The 22,329-nt window shown below is 47.2% G+C and overlaps 1 protein-coding gene across 1 annotated transcript; it reads right to left on the bottom strand.

Moving 5' to 3' along the window:
• Positions 1-1,183: 1,183 nt before the first annotated feature.
• On the bottom strand, positions 1,184-12,925 carry SERPINE1 (serpin family E member 1). Its single transcript, XM_086945939.1, has 9 exons — positions 12,855-12,925; positions 8,101-8,363; positions 7,268-7,501; positions 6,827-7,021; positions 5,616-5,814; positions 5,279-5,379; positions 4,582-4,668; positions 4,316-4,399; positions 1,184-2,926 (listed from the first exon to the last, which is right to left on the bottom strand). Exons 2-9 carry the CDS (start codon positions 8,360-8,362, stop codon positions 2,889-2,891), a joined length of 1,200 nt encoding a protein of 399 aa, XP_086802065.1. The 5' UTR covers position 8,363; positions 12,855-12,925; the 3' UTR covers positions 1,184-2,888.
• Between the last annotated feature and the right edge of the window lie 9,404 nt (positions 12,926-22,329).

The raw sequence follows: 22,329 nt of genomic DNA, 5'->3' as shown, positions 1-22,329 counted from the left end.
TGTGCTCCAAAATACACCATTTGCCACTATTTCTTTCAAATATTTCTCAAGGACCGAATCTCCAAAGGCTCCAGGAACAGGTCTGCTCGCTCACTTGCTGGAATTTAGAGCAAGTATTTAATTCCACAACTTTAAAAGATCACTACTGGGGTGCAGAGAAGACAGGGAAGGGGCAGAGGGGGCAGCGGGAAGAGGGGGAAAGAGCAGGGGTTGGCAATGGAATGACCAGCATCGTCCATTCTTAAAATGTATAAAATTGCTTACATTTACAATGAGATAAGTCCAACACTCTCTTGCCCTCCCTGCAGTTCTTCCCAATTTATATTAAAAAGTGACATATGTGACCTGGGCCCCACCAATCATTTTGTGAACCTAGCGCCAATGGTTATGATACTTCAAATTGGTAGAAGAGAGCTATACAAATGTTGATAACATCAGTAAAACAATGAAGGGACTGGAAGGACCCCCCCCTCCCTCCCTCCCCCCGTGTACTCAGTACTGGTCACACTTGAGAATATTCCCAGTAACAAGCACCAGACTCGTAGATGAATCACATTTTATTAAGAAACTATTTACTCTTTAACATTAATAATACAAACAATTAATGACACAGTGTTCCATAGAGTTGCTTGAGAGTTGCTTCCCCCTGCAAGCTCAGCATGAACCAACTGAGATGTACCCCAGGCTTGCACACTATAGCATGAGGGAGCTTCCTGCTGAAGGGGGTTCATTCTGTCCGTGGACCGGCGCACCCAACATCGAGAGTGGGCAATCGCGCGCTTTACAAAAATAAAAATCAAATCAAATCAAATCTCTATCCCTTCCCCCCGCACCCCACCCCCAGCCCCTATGCCCCTGCTCCACCTACTCCCCACTGTGTGTTGTGGGGTAATAGCAAGCTCGACGTATTTGACTTTTCAGGAGGGCTCGGCTGTTTTTTGGGGTAGCATTGGCACGTGTCAGCCGTACTGCTTTACGGTATTGGAATAGTACAAATATTTCTTAGCTCTACACTTTACTACGCAAGGGTGCTGGAAACACACTTCTCTTCAGTATGTGTTAGTACTCTGGGACAGTACCGACACCTCTTTTCCCTCTCCTATATTGCATTAGGACAAGACAGACACTTCACTTTCTCCTATACTGCATTAGGACAGTACAGGCACTACTTTTTTCCTATATTGAATTAGGACAGTACAAGCACTTCCCTCTCCTATATTGCATTACCACAGGACAGCCACTTCTCTAGAGGACTGATATATTGTAGCGTGACATTAGGGGTACCTCCCAGCCGGGCTGCTGCACTACAATAGGACAGAACAGGCACGTATATGCAGCCCTGCTCCACTGTCGATGGCACTGGTGGTAATTGTGAGCAGCACTTCTATACTAATAAAGCGGAGCATTACCGCTATTTCTCAAAAAGACTGCTATAATCTACTGCCACTAAAATGCAGCGATGTGATAGCATATATAAACGGAGGTGCATTTTAGCAGGACTGCTTGCAAAGGGAGATTTGCAAGTTATCCATTGACCACCAGAGGGCAGTGTAGGCCCACAAAACTGCAGCACAAAGCCGAAATACTTGTACAAGTCCAGACACCACCCAAAGACACCACCCAATGATATCATTTGGCAATTTCCCCTCTTGCTTGTTGCATAAAACACTTGCCTATGTCTCAATCCCTATATTGTTTTCACATTGTGACCACTAGTCTGTGTCTGATCCTCTATGTTTTCTAGCACTGATGCAAATCCCTTGACCCTTACAGGAAACCAATTCTCTATGTACTGCCCTTTCTGTGTGGATGGAATTATTAGTTACTATTCGGCTGCCTGGCCAGTAAGTCATACAGATCCGATGTATATTTACTTTAGGCTAGATCTAGACACCTACTGGAATGTCACCATCTCTCTTGGGGTATATATAGCGCTGGTATAATACAATACAGCCAGTATGTATCCCATTCCCCCTCTTCCCAAGGCTGTCCATTGGTAGGGTCCTGCTGCTCTCCTCATAAGATGCCTGCTTGCTTAATCTCCACAATGGCCCCAACAGCACTAGTAAGTGTAATGCCACCCTTCATGTAACTAGGTGGGATTTTGAGGCACGTGACAATGTAGGACAGCTGTGAACTGATACTTTTGGTCTTGGGGCTCAAGCAAGATCAGCTGTCAGTCAGGGGGTGCCTCATGGGACAGAAGTCCCTGCCTGGCCTGCCTCCTTGGGGCATGGACAAATAGAGGGCCGTGCAATCTAGAGATGAAGAGAGGAGCATTGTGAATAACGGTGTCTTTTCAGGAGGGTTATTAGAGGCTGTCATAGGAAGCACTGGCAAATCTGTCATGGCTAGGAAGCTGAGCGAGGCCTTCTCCCCGAAGCCAACGTGTAACATAACATAAAATAACAGCACAGATCATAACATAGAACATAATCTCAGTATTAACAGAAATCACAACTCTAAACATAGTGCAAAAAGGCAGTGCATCAAGAACATAACATTCACGTATCTATGAATAAATTAATACTTCATCAGCCATGACGTGGGCAAAAGCTGCGTTTCGGTTAACCCGGAAACAGGAATGGATCCCATGATGCTTTGCGCCACTGTCAGTGTCTGCAAGAAAGGTGCTAGTCTCGGTATGGGGGTGACCATTTCACCGCCTTCCCCGCACTGAGGTATGAGGTTTGTTGAAGGAGCGCGAGGCGAGAGTGCGGCCCAGAGTCGAGGGGGGCCTTGGACCCCCCCACCTGCACGTCCCATTGAGATGCATTGGAATGTCTTTGCGCACGTGCCCGGCCCCTCCTCTTGTCCGTTCGCCCTGGCATGGAGGCGCGCGGCCCGGAGGGGCCCTTCTCAGGCGCGGGCTTCCCGTGGGACGGTTCTCAAGGCTCCATGACCTGGCCCATGAAGAGGATGGTACCTGCGAATGAAAGAGAAGAAGACATCAGGACAGGGCTGGAGAGAAGTGTGAATTAACAGGCTCCATGCAGGCTCTGACGACACGCCCAAGCTGTGGGAGGTCAAACTGTATTTCTGTTGTTATTTGCTTCATTAAGGCTCTGACTGGTGAATGCCTCAAAGCAAAGTTTGGGGAATGGAATGTGGTGACCTGTCCTTCCTTGTATTCGGCCTTTCATTTGTCTCCTCCTACATACTTTCTATTAACACCAGAAGGGACCAAGTCTGCGCAGTATGGGCGCCGTCGGGGTGCTGATATCAAGACTGAAGTGGGAACCCCTGCACAACTTCTAAACATTTTATAACTTGTACTGCCCACACATGCTTGAGACCTCAAACTCCACTTGCTCACACCTGACTATACTGAACCTCACATCTCTACACGTACCACTGCCTGGCCACCGGCCACACCTGACCCCACTGAGCCCCAAATATACACGCTTGACTCCACCAAGCTGCTCCGCCTCATACCTGACTCTACTGAGCCCAAACTTCCCAAACCTAACCCCACTGGGTCCCAACTCCCCACACATGACCCCAAGGAGCCTCATTTCCTCATATCCGAGTCTACGAAACCCCAACTCCTCCCACGTGTCACAATTGAGACCTGTCCACCCCTGAGCCCACTAAGCCACTCCTCCACACTTGTGCTGCCACTAAACCCTCGACCCACACCTGTCATTACTGAGCTACACTGCCCACACTTGCCCACACTGAGCCCCCAACACAATTTTGTCACCTAGCCACCAACCTCGACTGGGCCTTCAGCCCATCTATGTTTTAATCTGTGCAAGTTCTTTTCCTCACTGGCAGGAGCGCCTATATGGGCTGCGCAGTCGCTGTCATTTTTTTCAATACCATGACACCTTCTCCTACTAGTGTGAGTCCCTCGTGTGGAGCTGGGACGGCCCCCCACTTCTAGCGTTCACTTGACTGATGGGAAGCTCCAGAGCGCCATGTTCCTAATCTACTGCCTTCCTTGGTGCTTGAAGACCACCCAGTGCAACACTATGGTTCTACGTCTCTGGGTCCCAACAGGCCATCTGCATCCAGCACTCTGTGTAGGGCAAGGACCCCTCCCATCCCCTCTGGCACCCCCTGATTTTCTTCTGATCTCTTTGGTGTTGGGAGGGACACAGAATACCCATCTGCCTTGAGTGCTCTCCTTGGACCTGGTACGCTCCTCTTCTTCTGACAAGGGTCCTCCCATCTATCAATCTCTTTTACACTGGACCCCCCCCAAGAATACTCAGACGTTTTTACCACTTTTCGCTACTGGGTGATTCCACCCCTCTTCCCAAGATAAGCCCCTTCCATAATGAGACTCTTGCAGGCTCAGAGCACAGCCTACCTGTTGGGTTGTGCCGCACGACGAACAAAAAGGGTCGGTCCATCACCACCTCCAAGGGTGCCATTCGCCCGTAAAAAACAGCAGCTGCAAGAGACGAAGACAAAAGATTGGATATAAACTTTGTGCCTCACAGGAAAGTATTCTCAACCATTGAACAGAATCCTCTATTTTCTCATTGCATATAATTTGACCAAACCCAGGCCTGGATAGCGGTTTCCATAGCCCTTGTGTGGTCTAAAGCGGGAGTGCGGCAGTGCAGCACTCACCTGTGGCCGCAGACGCCTTTGTACCACTCTCGTTCACTTCAATCTTCACTTTTTGCAGGGCCTTTGAGACGTGGAGTGACTCTGCACCTGCAAAGCAATACACATGGAATGAGGAAAGGTGAGAAGGAGGGTGAGCTAAAGAGCACAGTGAGCCCTGTGAGTAGAAGGGGTGACCAGGATGAGTGAGTAGAGGGTGTGAGTAGGAATTTTGAAGAGATGGGATCAGGGAGCATTGAGAAAGAGATGAGGAGAAGCGAGGAGGAGTCTCGGAGAGGGCCTCAGAAAAGGTTCTGTTGGGAGAAGAAGGAGCTAGTGATGTGATGGCTAGGCTAAAAAAGGATTGAGAAGGAGCTGTATATGACTGTGGTGAATAGATGGGTGAGAGGGAAGTGTGAGGAGAGGGGATACACAGAGGGATGTGAGAGGCTGGCATGGTGGCATCTGAGGAGGGTCTCAGAATGGGTCAGAGAAGGGTCAATGAAGGAGGAGAGGAGCTGAGAGGGTGAGAGTGAGGCAAAGAGAGCGGTTGGAGAGAGTTCTCTCAGACTCTTAAAAGTTATGAGGAGGGGACCGTGAAAGATGGCTTGATGACGTGGTGTCTAGGGAAGTTGTAAGAGACCCTCTCCCGCTCCCCCTCACAGCCCACACTCATCAGAGCCTCACTCAGCTTCTCCCACTCTCAAGAATGTACACTTACCAGAGAGGTTGGTGAAGTCTGCGACAGTCCCATCGAACATGTCCTGCATCCCCATGCGGATCAGCGGGGTCTTCAGGTCACATTCACTCTCCAGGGAAAACCTATCAGGAGAGGGACAGATGTTGAGTGTCATGAAAGCAAAGATAGGCAACTCCTGAACGTGAGTGGGGCTACTGAGCATGGCAGCTGGAGTGACTGCAGAGTGAGGGAGCTACCACACATGCCAGCAATTATCACACAAATGCACACACTCATTGAGTGTGAACTCAAGGGCACTCTCATGACACACATGGAAGGACTCTCACAACATACATGCGGCGACTCATGACACACTTACTTGGGCAGGATGAGGAGGCGAGTGACTTTCTTCATGGTGTTCTTCCAGTGAGCAATGAGTTTCACATCCAATATGTCGGTGAGGGCAGTCAGAGGGACTGTCTTCTCATACGGCGCCGCAATGAGCATGCTGAGAGTCTCCCCATGGTACGGTAACTCGATCACGTCATAGTACTCTCCATCAGGTGTGAGGAACTCGCCTGCAATGGAGGGAGAGAGCATGGGAGAGGGAGAGAAGTTGAAGTGGTTACTTTTGGTGCAGAGAGTCTATTTCATCAAGACCTAGACTTGCTGAGTCAATCTCCTGTTGAGATTGTAGCCGGGTGTATCGAACCTGAATATCGAAAATACAGAATATTGTTACAATAATATCGAGTGACAAAATATTGAAAAGTAATGCACAGAAGAAGGTGAGGATTTATTCTTCTTAACCCCACATTTATCTACCTTGAAGATATACATTTCATTAGCGTATGTATATGAGGAGTTAGATATAGAAATTTTATAGAAACATTCCTTTTGGGATTTTGTATCTCGATATTGTTGTATAATATTCTGTCCTGTCTAGATTCGTGACTCTATATTCCCAGCCCACCCCTCCTGCTGTGGGCTTTGCTCCCTTCTCTTGCTCATAGAAGTCATATTAGTGTGCTTTTAGCTTCCATTGAATGCTCTATTGAGCACTGAGTGGAATCAGGCAGAGTTGCTCTCTATTTGCTGAAAAAAGTACACCCTCTTATAAAATTGTTGGGCCTTCGGGAGGTGGTTTAAGATTGCACCGTTCTTTACTGCACTATGGAAAGTGGGACTGCTATGGCTACTAAGTACTACTTGGGCACAGCAGAAAACAATTCTACGTCCTCCATAAGACTTAAGTGCACATCAAAGAAACTCAACCACGTTACCCCAGGCTTAAGAAAACTCAACTGGTTGCTTCCAGAGACTAAAATAATATTCAAGCTTTTCTGCCAGATCTTCCAAGCACTACACATGCAACATCCCACCTATCTCCACTCTGAGTGTTTCAAGTGTCATAGAAATGGACCTACTGTTATGGGTTGAAACTAAGCAATTCAAGACATGCAAGTATCAGTCCAATTCCTTCCTGAGCAGCAGCTCCTCTGTGAAACTGTCTAGCACAGGGACTAAAATAGCTAGAGAAACTCCTCAAGTGTATTTATCCATTATCAATTGATATCACTAGATACTCACTGTAATTGAACTTGGCACTCTGCGCCATCATGGGCACAGAAATGGTGCTGCCGTCGGACTTGTGGAAGAGGCGCTCACGGGTGGCTTTCTCCGGGAAGGGCAGCTTCCACATCCCCTGGAAGTAAATGGCGTTCACTATGACGAGGCGGGTGAGCTGGTTCAAGGCATCCGGCGCCAGGAAATCAGTTATCATCCCTAGAGAAGAGCACACAGGAAAAGAGAGTGAGGCATGGACGTCATCAACACTAAACAGGGAGCAGAAGAAAACAGTGAGCAAGACAGATATTGTAATGCAGCAGCTCTTCCAGAGAGGGCCTGCTGGAGTAGAACCAGAACCAGGCCTATCCCCCCAACCTCATCATTGGGCCACCAAAGGCAATCAATAGGTGTCTTGTACAGAAGAGCAGCAAAGAGGTCTGCAAAGCATTCTCATCATCTCACCTTCCGTGTGGATCTTCACCCAGTCGTTGACGATGTCCCGGGCCAGGGCCTCGTTGGTGAAGTCTACCTGCTTGACCAGTTGGTGGAAGGCTCGAAAGAAGCTCTTCATGAAGCCAGCGCTCAGCTCCATGTCCCTCTGTACAAAGAGGGCGTCAGCCGTGTTCACCACGTCCAGGTTCCAGGATCCCGTAATCTCCTTCCGCAGCCACTTGAGAGCTTTGCTGACACGCCGCTCTGGAACCACAAGAGGTAGAAGGTGGTTAATTCTGAAGCCTTGTGGTCTACGCTCTGGAAAATGCTACAGAGTTCAGAGCGACTTAAGCTCAGATTTCAGTTCTTTCATGTAATAAACTTGAGAAACTCTGGTGAGACAGTATCTGGTAACTCAGGGCCATTTGTATGAACACATTTTCCTATAGACACAGAATGGGTAAAACACTTTGATACATCTGGCCCTCAGTTTCCTTTGCAATGGGTATGTTCTAGAGAAGAAGAGAAGAAGCGAATCAAAGAGAACATTTTGGGAGGAATTTATTCAATAAGTGAGAGTAAAAGGGAAGAGTGTCAATAAAAAGTGAGCAAGATAGGGGTGGGATATTGAAGCGAGGGAATGGGAGTAAAAGGGAAGGAGATAGGGCAATATTTTGTTGGGTGGTGAAGACAATGACTACCAAGAGCTCCTTCTTAGGAGGTCATCCTAGTATACATCATCTGAGACCGGCGTGGACAGACCATAGGAGAATACAGGAATCTTAGTGTTCTTACAGGGTGGTAGAAGGAGGTCATTTCTATATATCGTCTGCATAGGCTTTTTTTTCCTCCACAACTCTTACCAGTTAGGCTGTATTTCATGGCATGCTGGATCTGTTGCCTGGTTTCCCCACCGGCACCCATCTGTACCATGGCCAGCACAGAAGACACCCCAAAAGGAGAGAACACCACATTGCCGTCCGTTGAAGACTTGATGATCTCCCGGAAGACCTTCATTCCAAAGTCTGTAGAGAGTTCGGCGACACCAAGGTCGTTTGTCGGTGAAGAGGCATCCACAGATAGGCAGAAGGCCAAACTGGCCAGAGTGAACAGGGAGAGCTTCATCCTACAGGAGAAGAAAAACATGTAAGCATTCAAGAGGCCATAGACTTTACCAGTATATTTACAACAAGGGGTGGTGAGGGACAGAGTCTCTGAATTAAACAGAATACTCTCACCCAGTCAAGAGATCAGGGCTAGATCCAACACCGTTTTTTAGCTCACTGCACCGGTAGCTTGTCTCCTTTCTGGTGAAGAATTGGCTTGGTAGTTTAGTCTGCCCTGTTCCCATGATGCACTGGGCCAGGGACAGACTGATTTGCATATAGCCAGGTTCTGAGCTGGGATGGTGCAGTGAGATAAATAACGGTGATGGATCAAGCCCTGATCTTTGGACTGGGTAGGAGTGGTCTGCTTAATTCGGACACTCTGTTCATCACCACCCCCTTTTCTGAATCGTTTTTGGCCACTATAGGTGTGGCAGGGTATACTCAGACATGAGTCCCTTTCTCACTGCTCCATCAGGATTCAAGCAAGCCGGGCCGAAGAAGGCTGAAATGCCAGAAACCGGTGCCCGGTAGCTTGTCTCCTTTCTGGTGAAGAATTGGCTTGGTAGTTTAGTCTGCCCTGTTCCCATGATGCACTGGGCCAGGGACAGACTGATTTGCATATAGCCAGGTTCTGAGCTGGGATGGTGCAGTGAGATAAATAACGGTGATGGATCAAGCCCTGATCTTTGGACTGGGTAGGAGTGGTCTGCTTAATTCGGACACTCTGTTCATTACCACCCCCTTTTCTGAATCATAGACTTTACCAGGCCATCTTACAGAGAAAAACACATAGCAGCAAGAAAAACTCATGTAGCTATCAATAGACCATAGTAGACTGTACCAGGCCATCTTACAGAGAAAAACACATAGCAGCAAGAAGAACACATAAGCAATCAACAGACCACAGACTGTACCAGATCTTCATCTCACAGAAGGAAATACATAAATGCACATTTAACGAACTTTACCCTGCAGAGGAATAATACCTCACATCAACCAGGCAATCACAGACTGGCAGATTCCTCCTACAGAGAAAACACACTTCAGCAGCCATTGGAGCACAACCTTAGAAACAGCTTCCCTCAACAGCAAAAAATAAGCAACAGCAATCAAGAAACCCAAAAATGACTGAGTGCCCCACTTTACAGAAGACAGACACATTAAAGCAACAGAGGTTCCCCAGACTGGCAGACAGCTTCATCCTGCATGGACCAGGGCGAAATGTTATGCTTTTTAGACATAAACTTGTGTAAATTTTGAAATTGTGTGTTGCTATTTTTAGGTGACATTCCAGAAATTATGCTAAAACTCCATGTTGACTAATTACATGGCATTTGCGGCAAAAATTTAGCAGAAGTGCACAGGAAAAACATTATGCGAGTGGCAACTGTTTGTAGCACTTGTTTTTTTTAAACTAATTTTTTGTGGCATGTGTCCTCTCGTTTAAAATGGATGTAAGGACTCATTTTGCACCATTGTGTAGCGCCAAATCCCAGTTTTGCATTTTGTGTAATTACACGTCATTTTGTAATTTCACCAAAGCGAATTACGCAAATTTTACACGGTTCTAAATCCCTACCACAAAAAAACACAAAGTACAGCAACTACAGCACTACAGAACGACTAAATGCTTCCCACTACAAGACCTCACGCGCCTCAAAATATAACAATCAAAAAGGGGAACTTGGATGGACTTTCTAAAGTAAATCTGCAAAAAATGAAATTTCTAGAAATGTAGCTTTCAATCAATCTTCCAAAACACCAAGAAATGGCAGATGTATATGCCACACAATACCACTATTATATCTAATTTACTGATGCCCACATGCTACGCTGTCCTTTATAAATGGATCTACTAGACAAATATTCTACATAACGTGCTATGCAGTTTCTTGGAGCTACATATAATATCATTTATTTTTTTTAAAGGTCAAATCCCCTAGATCCGCCAGTGAAGCGCAGGGGGCATGGGATTAATTTGTTGAATCAACCAACCTTTAGTTACACCTGCTCATAACACTCAAGAATTTCACCCTGATTTCCGGGTGCCACAATGCTGGTGAGATATGTTAGAGATATGAACTCGTATTGCTGAGATCTATATGTGATCTGCAGCTTTGAATTCTGGAAAGATCTAATCTGCCTTTCATTCAACTACTGTTTTTAAATGAGTACCGATGTTTATTAATTTGCAGTAATGGTATGTCAAAGCTATATACGCTGTGTAAAGTGATTTGGTGAATGTGCTCCCTAGATAACAGATTATTATTATCATTATTTCAGAATTTCAGTCTTTGTCATATATTTCAATTCTCAAAAAATTAGAACTAATACACAAAATCGAAACAGCCTGCATAACATTTAAGTCGTCCTATTACACCATTGCTTCCCTAATTCGAGAGATCGATAAACCTAGGAAGAAAGTCACCTGGGGACTGGAAGGCTCAGAACCAATCAAGAGATCCGTCGGTCCTTCTCTGGACCGGTCACTTCCAGGTGAAACTTTCTGTTTTCTTCTAAGAATCTAATTCCCCTAACTGGGCCTTTAGAGAAGTTACTGTACTTGATAAAAAGCATAACATGCTCCCCTCTGACCCACCTCTTCCCCCAGTCTTCCCTCTCTCTCCACCCCAGTCCTCCCCCCGCCCCACTCTCTCCGCTATTCTCTCAGTGTCAGTTTGTCCCATGCATAATCCCTGGTAGCCACTGGTTGTTTCTTTCAAACTCCATTGTGTTATTTGCCCTGTCTGTTCTTTATTACACTGTACACTTTTATTTGTATACGTATTTTCATTGTATTTGTTATTTTAATGAAACTTATAATGGCCATAAAAGTTCCTAGTGTTCCCTTGTGCCCTTCCTATGCCTTCGGACCGCTGGTAGCCTGTCAATGCCACACCTGATGCCCCTTCATGCCCTGTTAATGCCATTCTGATGCCCTCCTGGTATCCAGCTATTGCCATGATTGATGCCCCTGATGGCATGTATGTGCCAGGACTGAAACAGGCTGGGTCCCTGCCCATGCTTGTCATAAGGCCTCTGCTAGACTATCCATGCCACGCCCGATGCCCGGTCCATGCAGGATTCCCCCGAGGAGCTGTTCGTGCCATGCCTGGTGCCTCTTGTTTCATGGTCATACCATGAGTGGTACCCTCAGGGCCCCTCTCTATGCCCTGTTTGTTGACCACGTCCTGTCCCTGCCTCTCGTGCTTCCCTCTGGTGCGTTGCTCATATAATGCCTGGTGCCCGTGGTGCTCAGTCCATGCCATACCTGGTATCCAAGGATGCCATGTCATGCCATGCTAGATGCCTCGTGAGGACAAGTCTATTGCCCGCATGAGGTCCTCCTGGTGCCCTGTCTTTGCCCTGTCTGAGTCCCCTGTTGCCAGATCCAATCGATGTCTGGCGCGCCATGGCACCATCTCTATGCCATGCTCTGCCAATGCCATGGCTGGTGCACCTAGTGGCGCCCTATAAATGCCCTGCCTGAGATCCCGTGGCACCCTATCTGTTCCATGCCTGGTTTCCTCTGATGCCTCCTCCATGCCTTGTCTGAAATGCCTGAGTGCTCTGCCCATACCATGCCTGATGCCCTTAGGTGCCCTGTCCATTCCTTGCCTGAGGATCTCTGTTGCCTGCCCATGCCATGCCTAAAGCCCGAGGTTCCCTGACCATTCATTGCCTGTGCCTCTCTGATGCCTGTCCATGTCATATCTGCTGCCCCTAGGTGTCCTGTTCATTCCTTGTCTGTGCTTCTCTGTTGCCTGTCCACTGCCTGTGGCTCTCTGATGCATGTCCATTTCTTGCCTGTGCCTCCCTGTTGCCTGTCCATGCCATGCCTGATGTCCCAGGTGGCCTGTTTATTCCTTGCCTGTGGCTACCTGATGCCTGTTCATTCCTCGCCTGTGGCTCTCTGATACCCTGTCCATTCCTTGCCTGCTGCCCCTAGGTGTCCTGTCCATTCCTCGCCTGTGCCTCTTTGCTGCCAGTCCACTGCCTCTGGCTCTCTGATGCCTGTCTATTTCGTGCCCGTGGCTCTCTGGTGCCTGTCTATTTCTTGCCTGTGCCTCTCTGATGCCTGTCCATTCCTTGTTTGTGCCTAGCTGATGCCTCTCCATTCCTTGTTTGTGCCTGTGTTATGCCTGTCTGTGTCTTGCCTGTGGCACTTTGATACCTCTCCATTCCTTGTTTGTGCCTCTCTGATGCCTGTCTATTCCTTGTTTGTGCCTGTCTATTTCTTGCCTGTGGTTCTCTGATGCCTGTCCATTCCTTGTTTGTGCCTCTCTGATGCCTGTCCATTCCTTGTTTGTGCCTCTCTGGTGCCTGTCCATTCCTTGTTTGTGCCTGTCTGACGCCTGTCTATGTATTGCCTGCGTTCTCTGATGCCTGTCCATTCCTTGTTTGTGCCTCTCTGAGGCCTGCCCCTGAAGCCCCAGGTGCCCTGTCCAGCCCTTGGCCGTGGCTCCCCGATGCCCGTCCACGCCGTGCCCTCGCCCCGGAGGCCTCACCTGTATGTGCTCGACTGCCGGTCTTGCTTCTTGTGCTCGGTGCAGATGTTTCCAGATGTGTACAGTCTGGCTGCAGCTGCTTGCCTCAGCCCGCTCTTACTTTATATACAGAGCCCGGCGCCCCGGCCCCGCCCGCTCCTCCCCCGCAGGGCACGAAGTTTCTCAGTAACTTTGAACGTGAAATCATCACAGCCTGACAGGGAAACCACAGCACACAGAGTCTGGGGCTCGGAGTCTCCTAGTGACACAGCGTGTGCAGCCACAAACAGAGGCTGGCCAGAGGCCAGAAAACACAGGGGCAGGGGTGGGGGGTCGAGGGGTGCGCTGCTGGAGCAAGAGCGGGTCCTGCACGTCAGAGCTGAGGTGTGCCCATGTCTGGGCCGTCGGCGGGTCCAGCGGGTGCTGCGGAGCAGGATTGATGTCCACTGACAGAGCAGGGTGTGGGCCCAGGCTGTGGAGACTTTGGGGTGCTGAATGTCAGGGGGAGGTTACGAGGTAGATTGAGGAGCTGTATCTTCACCTAGGACTAGAGTAGCAGGACTGCGCTGTGGGTCAGTACTGAGCTAGGCTGACAGAGCTGCGTCTGAGCGCCTACCTGGCTCGACATGGCGGCTGCGCGGCAGGGTAAGGTGCATTGTGGGAGCCGTAGTTTGGTCCCAGGCGCTGGGCGTGGCTAAGGTAAGGAATACGGTGCATTCGCAGAGACGTGACTTATCAGAGGCGTAGGCTCCATTCGTGCTAGAGGTGCAGTCTCACCGGGTCCAGAGGCCGGAAGGGCGCTCTTAACGGTGATTATTGCTTATTTTATGATTCAAGCTGTAACCAGGGGGGTATTATCACGGTAGGAGGTTTTGGTTGTCAAGGTTGAAGTAACCTGACTGCGGGGCATGTTTGTGTGCGTGTACGCTCACTTCGGACATAGACTGTGAGGTAGGCAGGGTCGGATTGGGATCACAATTCGGCCCGGGCACTGACGAAAAAAGTGGCCCACATTCAAAGGGCGTGGCCCATATTTAAGGGGCGTGGCTCACATTCAAGGGGCGTGCCCTTTCATGAAACACCATTTGCACAGACAAGGAATGAAAGTGGGAGGATACTGTTCTTGCACACGACACAGGGCCAAGGTGACAATGGCCTACATGCTGAGCAACTAAAAAAAAATAGCAAGTCCCCTTTTTGTCACAAAATTATTCCAGCCCTCCAGCACAGGAGCACCTGAAAAGCAGCAAAGCCCCTGCTATTATTAACCTACTCAGCCCTCCCCAGACCTTCAGCTCAGGAGCACATGAACAGAGGTAAGGCCCCTGCAATTAGTAAATTAATAAACCCTCCAGGCCTTGGGAAAATGTCCTGGCAGGGGAGCACAAAACACAGCTTTCTGGGTCATCCAAGGTAGCCAGGTAGCCAGGGGGGAGGCTGAGGTGAAGCTGGTGCATGGGAAGTGCCTTCCCAGTGTGTTCTGGCAGTTTGAGTATTTACCATGTACTGTAATATTACCCTTGTACCTGTGTATGGTACCCTTTTGTAACTTGCACAAGTCACTTTTCTCTTGTAACACACTGTTTGCTACCTCTCACTTTTGTTTGCTTTAGATACTTGCACAAGTGCCACCATTGCCTACGTAACGTTTGTTCTTGTGCTGGAGTGTCTGCCATTAATTGCAGTATTATACCTCTACTTGTATTTTGTACGCTTTTGTAACCTGCACACATATCTCTTTTTCCTCCTGTAATGTATCGTTTGCTCCTCTTGTATTTTGGTTGCTCACTATTGTCACTTTTGATTCATGTAACTTAACGTTTGCTTTTGTAATTTGTCCACTTATAATTTTCTTCTCATGTATTATTGCTGTTCCTACTGTGAAGCGCTCTGACACCTTCGGGTAAAGTCCGCGCCATATAGAATTGCATAAATAAATAAATAAAACAAAAAAAATCCAAACATCACCAGCCCCCCACAGCAAGACCCATTCTTCCTCGCCCACTATGCCCTGAATGTGAAGGGCTGTGGGCGAGGTGTTAAGACTAACACCGTTTCTGGGCTACATGGGCGCCAGGGGGCCAAGGTGCAAATGGCTCAAAAGCCTGAGAAACACCTGGCCCCCAGGGAGGCCGATTATTGCAAACAATCACCCCTCCCCAGCCCAGCCTCAGCTTGATTGCTTGGCAGGGTAGGGGTGAAGGAGAGCCCACAGCTGACAATCGCTGTCTGGCCGCACAGCGAGGCTGCTTTCATTTTCTCAGTCTCTGTCTCCATGCACTCTGTGGGCCGTTTTTTTTCTCCCCTTTCCTAGTCCACTCTCTGTGGACTGGGACAGGGGAGAAAAAAACGGCCCACAGAGGGCACTGAGGCACCGGCCCTTCGGCCCATTCCCGAATGCCCGCCTTGCCAATCCGCCCCTGGAGGTAGGGACGCTTACTCTCACCACAACACATATCCCCAGGCTCTGAGGTACTCACTATGCCGCTGGTAGTTGTAAGCATGATGTGAGGTACGTACAACGCCTCCGCCACCACGGAGCAGACTGTAAACATAGCCTGTGACGTAATGACGGCCGCTCTGACACATCCGTGCACACTCCAGATATGGCTGATCGGGTATTTATTGCCCTCTGTCACTCCACCATTACCTCCGCCAGGGCCTGTGAGATGCTCTGCTCCGCAGTCACCCCCATGCTGGCTGCAGACATGGGCTGGGCTGGGCTGGGCTGGGCGTTGCTAGGAGAGTAAACAGCAGAATATTTTTTATTTTGCTGATTCCAGACAAAGAATGCTCCATAAAAAGTGTTTTCCTGTCGCAGAAGAGTCAGCGCCAGCAAATGAATTAACCTCACCCACTCGATCCAAGTCGTGACTGTTACTAAAGCGCTACGAGGCCACACTAATGGCAGTCTGCGCTGAGCAAACGTATATAACATACCATGCATACAATACCATACCATAACATCACGTCACATCATGTTACATCACATAACATAAAATATTGACGCGCAGGAATGTGCGCCCATGACTCCAGTCTGTACTCTACACTCTTAAAAGTGTAAAGACACTCCCTCCGCCCCAGGCCTAGTGTACTCTCCACTACTGCACATGTACACACATGTCCTGCATTCCATGCCTGAGTATATGCACCACGACAGCACATGTACATATCCTGACCTGTGCGTTCTGCACTCCTGAACATGCCTGCACATACCCTCCATGCCACACCTTAGTGTATGTATCACTACTACACATGTACACATACACCATCGACTCCAGGCCTAGTATACTCTACTGCACATATGTGGACATATACCACCCACTCCACGCCTCAGCGTACACTACAGTACAGAACATGTATGCACATATACCACTCACTCCTAGTATCAGTATACTCTGCAGTATTGCACATGTATACACATATACCGCCCACTCCACGTCTCGGCGTACACTACAGTACTGAACATGTATGCACATATACCACTCACTCCTAGCATCAGTATACTCTGCAGTACTGCACATGTACACATATACCACCCACTCGAGACCTCACTGTACTCGACAGTACTGCACATGTATACACATATACCACCCACTCCACGCCTCAGGGTACTCTGCAGTACTGAACATGTATGCACATAGACCACCCACTCGGGGCCACACTGTACTCTGCAGTTCTACACATGTATATACATATACCACCCACTCCAGGCCGCAGTGTACCCTACAGTACTGCACATATATACACATATACCACCTATTAAGGTCTCAGTGTACTCTACAGTAGTGCACATGGACACATATACCACCCACTCCAGGCCACAGTGTACTCTACAGTACTGAACATGAAAGCACATATACCACCCACTCCAGGCCGCAGTGTACTCTGCAATAGTGCACATGTATGCACATATACCACCCACTCCACGCCTCAGGGTAATCTGCAATACTGTACATGTACACATATACCACCCACTCCAGCCCTCAGAGTACTCTGCAATACTGCACATGTACACATATACCACCCACTCCAGGCTGCGGTGTACTCTGCAATACTGCACATGTATGCACATATACCACCCACTCCACGCCTCAGGGTAATCTGCAATACTGTACATGTACACATATACCACCCACTCCAGGCCGCAGTGTACTCTGCAATACTGCACATGTATGCACATATACCACCCACTCCACGCCTCAGGGTAATCTGCAATACTGTACATGTACCACATATCATTTCATTTCATTTCATTTCATTTCAATCTTTATTTGGTTTAAAAAACCTTGTAAGATACAATACATAAAAAATCACAGTACATCATTATAATACATAGTAAGTAGCAGCAGTGGGTAAAAATTTATCATCACATCTTGTTTGTGCAAAATACGCAAAAGTCATCTACTAGTTCCTGGTCGGTCCCCTTTCTATAAGGAACACTAACTAATTATACACAGAGGTAAAATAATAAATTAAATATCTGTTATGTTTAAAAAGTGATATACACCATAACAATAAGACAGGCAGCATTATACTAACAGACAATCAATAACATAGCCCCTTTATATTTAAATTCTCTGATTTTTCTTTTTCCTAATCAGGGCAACACATAGGAAAAAACGACTTAGGCTAAACACAATCGGTTGTGCAGTATCACCTTTAAATATTCTTAGACCAACCTTGGTTTGTCTAAGGCCTAGCCTATTACAAATCGGCTTGAGCCATTTTTTCCTTGCTTTAAGGTATGCTGGGCATATAAATAAAACATGGGACTCATCTTCTTTCACCCCCATTTCGCATGACTCACATATGTTAGAGCCCGCAACCCCAGTTAATCCCTTATTACAATTCCAGCCAGTTGTTCTATCTTTTAATGGTAAAATGCCATAGCGGAATTTTAGGTATAGACTTTTAGCCAATGGAGGGTGGATTTCGTCCATGAAGGGCTCTAGTTGCATGTTCATTTTAATTTCAAAAAATTTTGAAGTTAGAGTCCCTGTTCTGGGATTTGCAAGCACTGAGTCTCTAATATAGTCCCAGTACCTTTGCTTCAAGATGTGCTTTGAACTACTTGTAAGGGAATCGGGGTCAAACCAGAAATCGCTTAACCCTAATTTTTCGAACCATTTTTTGACGTACTCTAGCCATGGCAAGGGCGTGATGTTCTTTATTGCCAATATCTCTTGCAAAGCTTCTCTATAGACAGCCAGCTCCTCCGTGGACCATAGACGGACCCAATAGAGTAGCGGGCGAAGAGAAGCATAATCATCAGTACGCCTAAAATTAAGGTCCCATAATATGGGCGTCATTGGAGTTGACCCAGGTATCCCTAGGAGTTGCCTAATAAAGGAATTTTCTCTCACTCGGAAGGTGTCCTTTAAAGCATAAGCCCAAAGGTCCGCACCATAAAGTGAGGAAGATTGCACTTTATATTTGAATAATTCAATAGCTGGTGAGACCGCTTTGTAATGGCTATTCTTGTGTTTCCTTAAGATTGGTGCCTGATTTTGGGTTAGCCTTAGTTTTGAATTCTCCAATTGCGTTTTCCATGTGACGTCACTGTCTAAAATAATGCCCAGGTATTTAAAATTAGGGACTTCTTCAATAGGTTCGTTGTTTATTTTAAAAACCTTCTTAAAACCTTTGTGGGGGTTGATTGTCATGATTTTAGTTTTTGAGGAATTAATTTCTAATTCTTTATCATGACAATACAAACTGAATGTATTTAAAAGGTTTTGGAGCCCCCTAGGTGTCTGAGAGATTAAAATTGTGTCGTCTGCGAATAATAGTGCCGGAACGGCTTGCCCACTCAATTTGGGAGAGTCATGCTCGCAGCCCAAAAGAGTATCAGGGATGTCATTGACATATAGAGAAAATAAGGTAGGTGCCATTACGCACCCTTGCCTTACCCCTTTTGCTATCTTTATTTTCTCAGTGACTTCTCCATTCGGTCCCCATCTTACACGTGCATAATTGTTCTCATGGAGTCTAATTAAAATTTGAAGGATATTTCCAGGGACACCCATTTTATTTAATGTCTTCCATAGGGCTGCCCTAGGAACCATATCAAAAGCTGCCTTCAAATCAACAAAGGCCACGTATATATGGGAACTCCTTATAATGGTATATTTCCAGACTAAACATAAAAATCTAAAAACCTGGTCAACAGTACTTATCTTACATCTAAAACCTGCCTGATATTTTGTAAAAATAGAGTGCTCTTCAATCCAGGAGGTAAGCCGACCAAGAACCTGTCGTGCAAAGATTTTTTGTAACACGTCAATAAGGCTGATAGGTCGGTAATGCGAGGGATGTGACCTATCACCCTTCTTGAACAGAGCCACAATCTCTGCCCCCTTCCAGGTTTCCGGAATAGCAGCTCCTTGAGCGATTTCGTTGGATAATAAATTGATGTAAGGGGCCCAGATGTAGTTTTCGTGTTTCCAAAGATCACCTGGTATTCTGTCAGGGCCTGGTGCTTTCCCTGACTTAACTGCCTTAATTGCAGAGATAGTTTCTGTTAAAGAGAATACAAGAGGTACATCATGCACTACCAAGGGGGCCTGCAACCTATCCCATCCTCCACTTTCACCTGAGCTTGTACAAGAATATAGCATAGTGAAGTGCTCGACCCATATCTTTTCCTCTAAAAATGTATCTTTACATTCTGTCACTCCCCTCGTGCCTCTAGCAATGAGGCTCCAAAAAGTGGTCTGATCTTTGCATTTGCATGCATCCAGTAAATCGGACCAAACCCTTTCGTCCCATTCCTTCTTGGCCTTTGATAAAATTCTTTTGTACTGTGCTCTCTTAGTTCTTATGATGTCCGTTGAACCCCCCCTGACTGCTATAATTAAATCTGTCTTGGCTTTCCGGCAGTCTTGGTTGTACCAGGTAGCCCCGGTTTGTTTATTCTTTTGGGCATTGTGTGGTCTTTTTATTGCCCTGGTCAGGATCCCGCCAAGTTGGTTAGTTAAATGTTCATGGGATTCTATCAAACTAAGATTTTTAGTGACTGTGCTATTACCTAAGAGAGAGGACATATGATTCACAAAAACATTATAAATTTGGCTAATGATTTTGGTATTGTCTAGTACTATTGGCCATTTCAGGGATCTGCGATTGTTTACCACTAGAGGATCTTGTGGCAAGGACATTGTACTATTAGCGCTTTTATCAGGGGTTTTAAAAGTCTGGGTTTTGACAGATAAAATCAGAGGATAGTGGTCGCTTTCCGTGCGATCGTCTACCAGTAGATCGATAGTCATAGGCCACAAATTCAGAGAGACTAATAAATAATCTAAGTGGCTGGAGTGTGCCCCTCTAATAAACGTCAGTCTACTGGGACAGTCTGAGGGCAACCGCCCATTACATGCACGTAAGCCTGATTCTAATGTCAAGTTCAGTATTTGTAAGGCGCTCACTGAGCAGGGTGCTTTGTACTTTGTATCTACTAAGGGAATGTTGTTTACCATATCCTCATCCCTATGGATGTCTTCCAGTCCTATTATGGGTTCAAAGCCTCTGTTAAAATCACCGCCTATAATCATTTGTGCATTTTGATCAAATCCCGCCACAAGGTTGCTCAGCTGGGTTACAATAATTGATTCTTTACATGATCGATGTGGTCTATTGTAAACATTGATCACGTAAGTGCAGAGACCCTTTGTGTCTTTTAACTCGAGCAATAAAATGTCGGGATTATTAATGTCAATTTGCTTAATGGATAGGCCACCTGTGATTTTCACCCAAATTGTTAATCCGCCAGAGGGTCTCCCCCCGTTTGTGTTTACTGCGGGTATAAAGAAAGATTTGTAGTACACATATACCACCCACTCCAGGCCGCAGTGTACTCTGCAATACTGCACATGTATGCACATATACCACCCACTCCACGCCTCAGGGTAATCTGCAATACTGTACATGTACACATATACCACCCACTCCAGCCCTCAGTGTACTCTGCAATACTGCACATGTACACATATACCACCCACTCCAGGCTGCGGTGTACTCTGCAATACTGCACATGTATGCACATATACCACCCACTCCACGCCTCAGGGTAATCTGCAATACTGTACATGCACACATATACCACCCACTCCAGGCCGCAGTGTACTCTGCAATACTGCACATGTATGCACATATACCACCCACTCCACGCCTCAGGGTAATCTGCAATACTGTACATGTACACATATACCACCCACTCCAGGCCGCAGTGTACTCTGCAATACTGCACATGTACACATATACCACCCACTCCAGCCCTCAGTGTACTCTGCAATACTGCACATATACACATATACCACTCACATATACCACCCAATCCAGGCTGCAGTGTACTCTACAGTACTGCACATGTATGCACCACATACCACCCACTCCATGCCTCCGTGTACTCTGCAGTACTACACGTGTAAGCACATGTACCAGCCACTGTGGGCATCAGTGTACTTCAGTACTGCTTATGTATGCACATACATCATCCACTTAAGTCCTTTGTACTCTCCTTTGCTGCACATGTATGCACATGTATCAACCAGTCCTGGTCTATGTATTTTGCACTCCTGCACATGTATGCACATACCCCATGCACTCCAGGCCACACTGTACCCTGCAGTACTGTAGTGTGCGCACACCCTTTGCATCTGACTTCATGGTAACTTGCACCACTGTACATTTGCGAACTCACATCCTCCCCTATAGATCTCAGTATAATGTGCACCGCTGCACCCCTGTCACCTGGCCAGCGAGCTCTAGATACTTGCACGTGCAGCCGGCTTGCACTGTTCTGTGAGTGAGGAATCTACTCCCATATGTACAAATGGTTTACCCAGGAGTCACCGATCTAGCCTAAAACAGGGGCTTGGATTATAAACTGAGACCATCAGGCAATATTCTCATTGGTCGCTGCTCTGCCTGTTCATAAGGGAACTCTAATTGGCCTAATCCTAATTAAATCCTTCCTTTTTAAGAAACACCAGTCACACTGAAGGAGACAGCAAATTATTTCCTGGCAAAGGCTGTTCAATCTGCTTTTAGGAGCTGGCATTTTGCGGGTAGCAGATTCCTCATAACGTGGCTGGGAGCAGCCCTGGAAACACTACAAGATGGAGGCTTTTGGCCACCACTGGGCAGAATGCGTCATTTCAGGGTTTGGTACCTGAAGGGCTCTTTCTTCAGGCGCTGGGCGCCTGACGTCAGTCACGGGGAAGGAAGTTCTGTTAATAACATCTATGTGCAGAGAGCTTCTGTGTGAACAAGCTGAGGGCATCCACTCCAGTCTCAAGTGCTGGCCGCCCTTGGACATCTGCTGCAGGTCTCTGGACCGCCCCCTTTCACTGCCGCTCACCTGATGGATGTTCACAGTAGGACAGTGGGAAGGCACGGCAGACTGGCCTATGCTCTCGACAAGGTTTCTCAGAACAAGGGTATTGCAAAGATGCTCTTTGGTACTCGACACAACAAAAAGATGCCTACCGGTTGT

The sequence above is a fragment of the Lissotriton vulgaris genome, chromosome 12, assembly GCF_964263255.1.
Source record: "Lissotriton vulgaris chromosome 12, aLisVul1.2, whole genome shotgun sequence".
NCBI classification, from domain to species: Eukaryota; Metazoa; Chordata; class Amphibia; order Caudata; family Salamandridae; genus Lissotriton; species Lissotriton vulgaris.
The sequence above is the reverse complement of the archived record's forward strand: the minus strand, read 5'-3'. Positions and strand labels throughout refer to the sequence as shown.